This window comes from Ipomoea triloba, chromosome 5 (genome assembly GCF_003576645.1).
Source record: "Ipomoea triloba cultivar NCNSP0323 chromosome 5, ASM357664v1".
Taxonomy (NCBI): Eukaryota; Viridiplantae; Streptophyta; class Magnoliopsida; order Solanales; family Convolvulaceae; genus Ipomoea; species Ipomoea triloba.
The window spans coordinates 13781401-13792283 of NC_044920.1; the positions used below are offsets into that span (position 1 = coordinate 13781401).

The following is a 10883-nucleotide window of genomic DNA, read 5'->3' on the forward strand; positions in this document are numbered from 1 at the left end:
AATGAAACGGAAATATTTCAATAATAATATTCTACATCATCAATTAAAAATGGAACGAAAATTAGGTAAATATTACTACGTAATTCTTTTCATTTTTCCTAGATAAGGTTGCCTGATATTAATTTACACATAACAATCGGCACTAATAATTAAAAAAAAATTAAAAAAATAGAAGAACTGCCGGAGATGTCTGTTTTTTTTTAAATTTATTATTATTATTATTATTTAATTATTTTAATTAAAATTATTTAAAAAGTTTATTTTAAAATTAGTAACCACCATGTCATCACAATTGTAGGTAAACAGGTCAATTTGGACTTTTTTTTTTTTGAAAACATGTCAATTTGTACTTAATTGCATGAGTTTATATAGTTCAGGAATCCAATTGCATTCTTTTTGAGTGCGATGGCCTAATTGCAGTTTTGTGTGCAGTTCAGTGGTTTATTTGACCATTATTCCGAGAAAAATGATATTACTAATTGATTTAAAATATAAAAAGATCGTAATCTATATTCTATACTATATATAAAAGTAAAATCCTCCTATTTCATTCCCCGCCTAAACTTTTGTAGTCAATTAATGAAATATTTTATTGGTCAAATAATTAATAAAGCTTATTTGTTAAGAAAATGTAAAATAGAAATTAACTAATATTTATAAATTGATAATATGTATACTCACGTATCAACACTATTAATAAAAGTAAAATCATTTATCGGAAAAAGAAAAGGATATTACTAATTGACTGAAAATTATTTAAAAACTTTAATAGTTAATTATACTTTCCTTTTGAAAACTCTAAGTTATTTAAACTTTAAAAAAATTAATTGAACATGGGTTGTTAGATTTTTATAATAATCAAAATTAATTCATTCAAATATGGAGGAGGAAGATAAAACTAAATGCAATATGGGGAAAATGAATATACTTAAAGTATAAAAGTATAATTACACATATATTAGTGTAATTGACTAATAATAATTGCCTAATAATTATTATGATAATTAAGTTAAGCATTGGTCGTTGAATTTATTTTTATAATAATTACAATTAATTTATTTCTCATTTTCTCATATTTATTTTAGTAATAATATAATTATATAAGTCATAATATAATTATATAAGTCATATTACTTATAGATCTTTTAAAGATAATTTTAGCCAAACAAGTCATATATTATTCAATTAATTGAGTAATATTTTTGTACTAATCTTATAATCAAATAAATGTACACGTTCAATATTAGAATTTTTTATAATTTCATCTTTATTTTTATTATCTCAATATATAATATAAAAAAATTTATCCACGCCCGGGTAATTGGACAATTATTTATTCTAATTCAAAGGAAAACATCAGAAAACATAATCGATCCAATCAATTTCATCAATTACGCTATATAATATTCGATGCTATAATATATATAATTGTATATTGATCCAAATATTCTTTAAATATTATAACAAATCCATTCCGTGCAACGCACGGGCGAAAATACTAGTTAGCATAATAATAATTAAGAATAATATATACTCCTTAATTATCGTATACTAATCATAACAAAGCGACCTCATTTATATTGGAATTTATTATAAATTTTCCTGCCCATATAGGAAATTAAACATATAATTTTAAATAAATATATTAAATAACACTAATATTCAAATTAAATCTTATAATTTCATATACATGTGCATTTTCAAATATTAGAATTGTTTATAATTTTATCATTAATTTTATTATTTAAATATATAATAACAAAAATTTACCCGTGCATCGTACGGGTAATTTACTAGTTTAGTTAAAAATTAATAGTTTAGACATAAAAAACTTACTACATTGCAGCATTTTTGAATTATTTCTCAGATTACGCGAACTCATTCTTCTACTTTTACTTTGGAGCTGAGAACTTGAAATTATGAGCCTTCCTCAAACTCATATTAAAGTAATTTCAAAAGCTTGAAATCCCATCTGAAGATCGATGCGTTGAGAAACTTGGGTGATGGGTACGGTAATTTTTAATTTTGATTTAAGTTAGGGTTTATACTATGGAGGGTAAAACTGAAAGTGGAGTTGGGTGATTTCAATTTCAATCACCTCTGCTATTAATTTTATTTATATATTTATTTATGTTATTAGTGGGTGTGATGGAAAAGACAAGATTGTCCATGCTAAAATGGGTTAAAAAAGAATTCAAGCCAAAAGAGAACGGGGAAGTACTGGAAGAACCAAATTTACTAAGAAAGTAATAGTCGTGGACCAACTCTACAAGTTTTAAAAGTCCTGAATCAAAGTTGTTAGTGGCATTATAGTCGTGGAATCAAAAGTGCTAAAAATTCTTTGATAATATATTATACTGAATTGATTGGAGATTGTCTTCTCATCTTTATGGTGGCCCAAATTACTACAGCATTACAATAGCCCAAATAAACAGTCAACCAATTCCAATTTCCGAATGTTTTCAAGTTCAAAGCGGTGACCAAACTGCGCTCCATTTCTACCGTGAAAATCCTCCGGCGAATTCTTGGCCTGCGTTCCAGTAGCAATGCGATCAGTGGTACCACATCCCTTTATCTCCAGATTCCGATCATCTATCCTCTCTTCTCTTTCTCTCAGGCCCCTTTCCGATGCTTCAGCTTCTCACTTCCACCTCCACCCTAGTGCACCAACCTTCTCGCACCCATCTAAAGACCTCCCAAACCCTAATCCCCGGACTCTAACCCCATCGGAAAAGCATTTCGATTCATGGATAAGCAAACTCCGTCCGGGGTTCACGCCGTCAGACGTCGACGAAGCCTTGCAGGCCCAATCCGACCCGGACCTGGCACTGGACATTTTCCGTTGGACAGGCCAGCAGCGAGGCTACAAGCACAACCATGTCACTTACCTCCGCATTATCCGAATTGCCATCTCCGGTAAGCGATACCGTGTTGCAGAAACCCTGGTGGAGGAGGTCCTCGCAGGCGCTTGCCCTCCGAGCCTCCCCCTGTACAACTCCATGATTAAATTCTGCTGCGGCCGTAAATCGTTGTTTAATCGCGCATTTGATGTTTACAAGAAAATGTTGGCATGCGAAGATGCCAAGCCTTCCCTGGAAACTTACACATTATTACTGAATGCTCTTCTCCGTAAATTTAATCGGCTAACTGTTTCTTATGTGTATTTACATTCAGTGAGATCATTAGCTAAGCAGATGAAGGCCTCTGGCGTGATTCCAGATACTTTTACTTTGAATATGATCATAAAGGCTTATTCAAAATGTCTCGAGGTTGATGAAGCAATTAGGGTGTTTTGTGAAATGGGATTATATGGTTGCCAACCAAATGCATACACATATAGTTATTTAGCTAAAGGGTTGTGTGAGAAGGGGAGAGTGAATCAAGGGCGACAGTTCTATAAAGACATGAGGGATAAAGGTTTTGTTCCAAAGGGAAGTACATATGTGATTTTAATTTGTAGTCTAGCAATGGAACGGAGATTTGATGATGCTATTGAGGTGGTCTTTGATATGTTGAGTAATTCAATGTCTCCAGATTTGCTGACTTATAAAACTGTGTTGGAAGAGATGTGTAGGGACGGGAAGGGGGAGAAAGCATTTGACCTTCTTGAAGAATTTAGAAAGAGGGATAATTTCATGAATGAGAAGACCTACAAATCTTTGTTGGATGTGTTGCATTTTTTAAGTCGTGAATAACTGTTTCTTGATTTCTCAAAGTGCTCTAGATGTCAAAGCCATACTTGAATCCTAGTAATTTGACCGAAGACACCATTATTTTTTCTCTTTCAGCCTAATTTGTCAAATAGTCTAGTGTAAGTTTGATGCCTTGTACTACTTTTATTACCAGCACATACTGTTGAAACATTCAGATAATATTTCATTGAACATTAATAGCAAATGCCTTCACTGTATTTCTCTTGTAAACAATACAAAGTACTATATTTCTATGTGCACAGTCAGTGGCACCAAATGCTTTTAACAAAATGGTTGAAGGAGGGATTTATGGGCTTGGTCCAGTCTTGGCTGCATTGTCAGCTGGAAGAAGGGAATTGTATGCTTTGTATCTTCAGGAAGGGTTGGATTTAAGCAGAAACAAGAGGAAGCCGAAGGATAATAAAGGGTATGAAAAAATTGTGAAGATGGTGGAAACATTGGATTACAATCAATGGGTCTAAACAAGAACTCGGTTGCAGATAATAGGTCATATCTTGGTCTGATCCTGTGTGCTTCTGAGTTGGAAAGGGTTGGTATCAAAGAATTGGATCCTGTTTTGGTAGAGGGGCAAAGTGCTGCTCTTTAGATGACTTTGAATGCGGTCACTGGCCCTCAGAATTTGGGACGAATAGAGATCTGCTTGCTTCTTTGGAACTGCAGTGGTGGTGCTATGTGCCAACTTTGCACCATTAAGTGGAGCTGTGGGCAAAGTGAGTCCAGGCTCTCTTGAATTAGTGGATGTTAGATATTGCAAGAACACTGAACTTTTTGGCATCTTCAGCTGTTTGGAGGGTATACGAGTCTCAGTATGTTCAAGAGTTATTCCCTTGGATGAGCTGTGCCTGGTGTTCTTACAATCTTTATTTTGGGCAGTGAAGGCACTAGTTTGTGGTGACGAGGGAAACCCGAGGTGTTCACTGGGTAAATCTCGTCTTGTGACTCTAGTTGGCAAATGATTACACGGAGGTAAACCATCTTAGTTACCGTCAATAGTTGATCGACTCAAACCAAAAAGGGGGTGGGATTTGGACTCATAGTATGATTACAAGTCTATATCCTTAATCAACTTGGTTGGAGTTATCCAAAAAGGCACTAATTTGGGGTTATTGGTAGCAAGGTCTGTGCTCAGTTATTTATAATTCCATGAATCATACCTGTGGATATAATTGCAAGGGGTGACGAAGATGTGACAGATGATGGTTGTTCAGGTCACAGCTTCAAGTCCTTCATGGCTATAAAGAGCTTGAACATTGGTTTTGCAGCAGGTGCACTTCTTCATCCGTTCATCGCTTGATCGGTGGGAACTGAATGAAAAGTAGACCATCACAAGAAAAATCACTGCTATTTGTAATTTCTTCTTAAAATAAACTAATTCCCTAACATATCATAGGGATGGCAATTTGTCCTACCCGAAGGGAATCCCCGTCTTGACGGGGGATGGCAATGGAAAAACTTTTTGGGATACAGGGACGGGGATGGGGAATGTATGTAATTTCCCGCCGGTGACGAGGACAGAGATAGGGTATCCCGTCCTCGTATAATTATTATAATAAATAAATAAATAAATAAATATATATATATATATAATTAAAACTTAGGTTTTTAGTTTTTTTTTTTTAAATATACTCCCTCTGTCTCATTTTATTTGTCTTATTTACTATTCGTTGGTCAAACTAACTCTTTCTTCCTTGCTTATTTTCTTTAGTAATTTTTTATTATTTTTAAATTTAATTTTTTGTGTTTAATAGTATTTTTAATGTAGTTTCTAAATATATAAATTTTATATATTAATGTTAAATTTAATATTATGAAAAATTAGATTAAAAATAACTTCAGTCAAGTACAACCAAAATGGGACGAATTCAGTCAAGTACTCCCCGTCCCCGCCTAATTCTCCATGGGGAGGGGATTATTTTCAATTCCCCGTTGCCATCCCTAGACATATGAAAAGTGTAACGCCAACTTAGGGACGAATTCTACAATTTTCGTATAATTTAGTGCAAAAAGTGCAATTTTTTCTTATTTATATTATCAAAAAGAAATGTTTTAGAAGTCCACACTAAAATTAATTATTCCATTTGCTCTGATTTTATCTGGATCCTTGGCTATGTCTATTATGGAGTATTTCCTTTTCCTTCAGACAGTCTCTGGATTATTATTATTAGGTGCCAAAATCCCAATTCATGAAATCTGATTTAGAAGAAGCCTCTTGGTATGTGGCTTTGGATAGATTTAGATCTTCTTTCAAGCTGAACTTCTTTAATACAATTATTTTATTCTCTTCTTTACTTGAACTTGGATTGCTAGAAGCTAGAACAATATCTTGCTGGAATTTTTTTATTATCTTTTGATTGCTTAGATTTGCTTGTTTCTCTTGGCTAAAGTCTTAACTAATTTTGTTCATGAGCTTAATGTCGTCACTCCTCAATCTCTATCTGTGGACTGATACATTCATTGGACATAGGGATAGCAAAAAATTGGATACCTTTGGGTGTCCGATTCAGGTTGAGAGGTTCGAGTAGCAATGGAGTACTCGTACCCAATACCAGTACAAGTTGGGTACAAGATTATATATATATATATATATATATATATATATATATATATATATATATATATGAGAGGGTTCGGGTGATAACATGCCATATGTAAAATTTTAGATAACTCAATTGCATATTTATAAAATTGATCTTGTATTTTCTTTTACTAAAATTTTTAATCATTGATGAACCTTGATAGACGATTGAAATCTGTTCAATTTTTTTAACAAGATGCAGATTGTTATCATTTGAACCTCTATGTATATACTAAATGGGTTTAGGATGGATATGGGTATCATTTTAGCGAGTTGGAGACATGTTAAGATAATTCTAGGGAAAATGACACATTTTCCCCCTATGTTACGTGCATATAACATTTTTTCCTCCTGTGTTATTAAAGTGGTTGTTTTTCCCCCTGAAATGTTAAATTGGCATTTTTACCCTTAAAAATAATTATTTCATTTATTTTTTTTTTCCAATAAATTATTACTTATATGTATGGATGATCACGATTCGGTTCGAACCTAACCAAACACTGTAGCAATCATACCGAAATAGTATGGACGGTTCTGGTTACGATTCAGAACCGAAAAAAATAAAATTAAATAATTGTTGAACCGTGAACCGGAACTGAACCACAGTCATATATAGCGAAAATGATCAAACACTTATTTTGATAAATCGGTACGGTTCGATTCCAATTTCGATTTTGAACCGCCAATCAAAACTTATTTATTTATTTTTAATTTTATTTCTTATTTAAAAATAGTCTAAATTCAACAATTATTTTATTTTATTTTTTCAGTTCTGAATCGTAACCGTAACTACCGTTCATACTATTTAAGTTCAATTGCTACAGTGTTCGATTAGGTTCGTATCGAACCGTGATCTTCCATATATATTAGTAATAATTGGTTGGAGAATAAAAATAAATGAAATAATTGTTTTTAAGGGCAAAAATGTCGATTTAACATTACATGGGGAAAAACTACCACTTTTAAAATAACTGAGGGGGGAAAAACTGCCACTTTAATAACACAGGGGGGAAAAGTGCTATATGCACATAACATAGGGGGAAAAAGTGACATTTTCTCATAATTCTATAACTAATTGGATTTGGAAAAGGTTTAACAGCCAAATACCTTTCCATTGGCAAATTATACTATTAATCAGTGTCCACCTGGCATTGTAGATCTGGATCTTGATTTAAAATGACATTCAGATTATGTGTTTATAGTTAAGTAGTTAACATATTATGTGTTTGTACGGCACATAAAATATAGTTAACATATTACGTGTCTTCAATTTATTTACAAACATATAATTTATTAACTGAATGTATATAATATATTAATTATAAACACATAATTTTGAATCAGGTCCACAATCCTGTTCCATGTATAACCATTGCTTTCCATCCTATTTGGACACCACAAGAAACAAAACTGCTGGTTCAATCATTTGCTGGAAAGTTTTGAGCTTATGAAAATAGCATATTGTTGCTTAGATATTGAGGATATACCCAAATCTATTTACATTTTCTTTATATGAACTTATCTTTGTTTCATCATACTTTATATGATTTGTGACATTCTAAAAACTATCTGTTGACCTAGTAACTCTAATTTTGCAAAGCTGTATTTACTTTAAAATCTCTTTTAATTCATCTGTAAATCACTCTATATATAGAGATGTCAATCGAGTTAGTTCGTTCGGTTTCAAGCTAGTTCTATTGGACTCTTGGACTAATCAATTCAGGCTTGTCGATTTTATTTTTAGGGGGTTCAACACTGAGTTGTGGTCATGTGGACCCTTGTAAGGAGGCTGGCAAAATGGTCCACTACCCTTTTTTATGCCACATGGCTGACAACTATTTTTATGCAGTAAGGATTAGGAAAGTCTCAAAATCCTGACAAAATCATGTGAGCCAGCAGCGCCTTATAGTGCCTCCTTTTCACGTAAAGCCAAGTGGGGAACCAAGTAATTGACAGAATGACAATGTCTCTGGACAAATTAGTTTAGGCATTGGCCTTTGGTTTTGCTGTTGGCTGTTGCTTTTGCATTTTGCTTGGCTAGCTGGACTGTCCTTGACTAGACATTAGACAATGGTTTTAAATACTCTGCAATTTATATAACTTTTTTCTGTTCAATACTGTTATGTTAGTGTCTTCAAGGCAATATATGCAATGGAAAAGGATAGATGTATTCGGATAGAGTATAATTCCCGTCACATATATAAATTTTATTGGATAAAGAAAAATAAATGAATAACAATAACGATTCACATTTTTTAGATCAAACAGAGCATGAGAGCATGATACCGGCCTCAAGTCCTCAACAGAGAGCAGAAAATGGAGTACGTAGAAAGTAGGAGTAGATGTATAATTATTCATATGCAATATCCGATGACAGTACACTGTCATGATTATTACTTGAATAATATATATTCCACTGAATCAATTTTTGTTTATTATTTAACGTGTTATGAATTTGATCTGGACCATAGTATTTATAATACTAATATAATGATAATAATAATACTAATAATAAAATGATAATAGTAATAGCGGCATAATGGTACTAAGGAGAAGATCTCTTGTATTCATTCATCTATCATTTGTACAAAGGGTTTGGAGGTATTTATAGGTTCAACATAGGAATAAAGTAATATAATTTATACAGAAGATGGATAAATGTCTTAGCTAGTTGAATTGGTGTGTTAAGCTCATAAAAGCCTTAGTCAACATAGAGGATGCGTGTTTAATTCCTAGTAGCATTAGTCATCACCTTTTTGAAACTTGAGAACTGAATGCATGTTGAGCCTTTGCGTCTAATACTTTACTGCATGTAAGTAATAACAATAGTGCCCATAGCTTAGCTGGTATGATTCTTGTTTTGCACCAAGTAGTCTTGGGTTCAATTCTTTACTCCCCCTTGGATGTCAAAGGAAGAACATTTGCCCCCGTTAAAAACCTTACCAAAAGAATATACATTTGTCCCCGTTAAAAACCTTACCAAAAGAAAAACCCGGTGGGATAAAAACTTTGGTTAAGGGAAAAAGAAAAACCAAGTGGGATAAAAACTTTGGTTAAGGGAAACCAAGTGGGATAAAAACTTTGGTTAAGGGAAAAAGAAAAACCAAGTGGGATAAAAACTTTGGTTAAGGGAAAAAGAGTACAATAAGGGAAAAAGAGTACAATAAGTACGAATTGATTTCTTGAATGTTGTCGTGGATCATGCCTTGCGAACTGATTTCTTGAATGTTGTCGTGGATCATGCCTTGGTGAATATGTCTGCTAGATTTTCTCTTAAACGAATATGTTCATTTCACCTTTCTTCTGAAGATCTTTGAGATGATGCCATATTGATTAATAGCATTCCCCATTGGCCATCATCTGATCATACTCATGCCTCATTAAAACCTCGCTAAAAAAACCTTGTGGGAAAAAATTAGTCGAGAAAAAGAGTACATGATATATATATATATATGATTATGTGTTGCACCAGTTGACTCATTAAAAATCTTAAGCTAAGAAAACTAAGGGAAAGAGTGCAACCATAACCCTAACATAAACTTGAAGGCATAATATATAAGTAAGATGATACTCCCCCTGAAAGTGACATCCCTCAAATCCCATATGTTAAGTTTTCAAAAGAAAGGGATTTTGTGAACAAATATGTTCAACTGTCACTAGGGTGAGTATACTTTATAATAATCTCGTGATTCTTTTGGAGTTCACGTGGGTATAATGCAGACACCATTATGTCTAGTCAGAATTATTCATAATATACCCATTTATCAATCATTGGTGCAACACCATCTTTATTGTCTTCTTATAAGACAATGGGAAAAAATATCATACAACCAGTTTTGGGACTTGGCATCATGGGGATCAAATAATAATAGCCAGTACCCAAGTAGCCCATCATATATTGGCTTGTCTAAGTAGCCAATCAAAATTATATATTGGCTAACTGGTGTATATTCCTTTTAAGGAAATACTCGATCTTCAGGTCGAGATAATATTTAGCTTTCAAAAGCCTTTTATTTCAAAATCCCCATGAGCTGACATTATCAAGCTCTTTATGTATTTCATTGATGTTCATACAATCAATATTGACTGAGATAACCAATAAGTTCATTAGTAACTCTTTATTTGAGCACGTAATGGTACATATTATTCCTTCTTCACGAGCATAATAACTCCATTTGCAACTCTTTTAAAGAGTACATAATGACACATTCATATTCCTTCTTTAAGAGGAAAAATACTCAGTCATCAGGTCATATATAGACCCTCATATTGCGATTTTCGCATTCTCTTATTTTGGGAATTTTCAAATCCATCACGGATTTCTCAAATATATTGTCCAATGACCCATCAATATGCGATCATGACTTTTATCAACTGCCAATTGATATTAATCAGCGGAACTTATTGCCATCCATTATGGGAGAGTATATCATATCAGTTATGGGTTTCTGTGTAAACCCATGAGCTCTAAGCTTCGCTTTATATCATTATTCTCTTTCGTACCAACACCTATTCAATGGTGTGTACACATAATATAGAGAATACAATAGCGAGCTGAGCTATGCCTTAATTGCTCATTTATATATCAAATAATC

The 10883-nt window shown here is 32.9% G+C and overlaps 1 protein-coding gene across 1 annotated transcript; it reads left to right on the forward strand.

Moving 5' to 3' along the window:
* The first annotated feature begins 2432 nt into the window (after positions 1-2432).
* On the forward strand, positions 2433-5121 carry LOC116019027 (pentatricopeptide repeat-containing protein At3g25210, mitochondrial). The gene has a single exon (XM_031259092.1). The coding sequence runs from the start codon at positions 2547-2549 to the stop codon at positions 3693-3695; it is 1149 nt and encodes a 382-aa protein (XP_031114952.1). The 5' UTR covers positions 2433-2546; the 3' UTR covers positions 3696-5121.
* Positions 5122-10883: the final 5762 nt, after the last annotated feature.

What these genes read in the sequence shown, in the direction of transcription:
- LOC116019027 (XM_031259092.1), top strand. Translation starts at nt 2,547, where the DNA reads ATGCGATCAGTGGTACCACATCCCTTTATCTCCAGATTCCGATCATCT.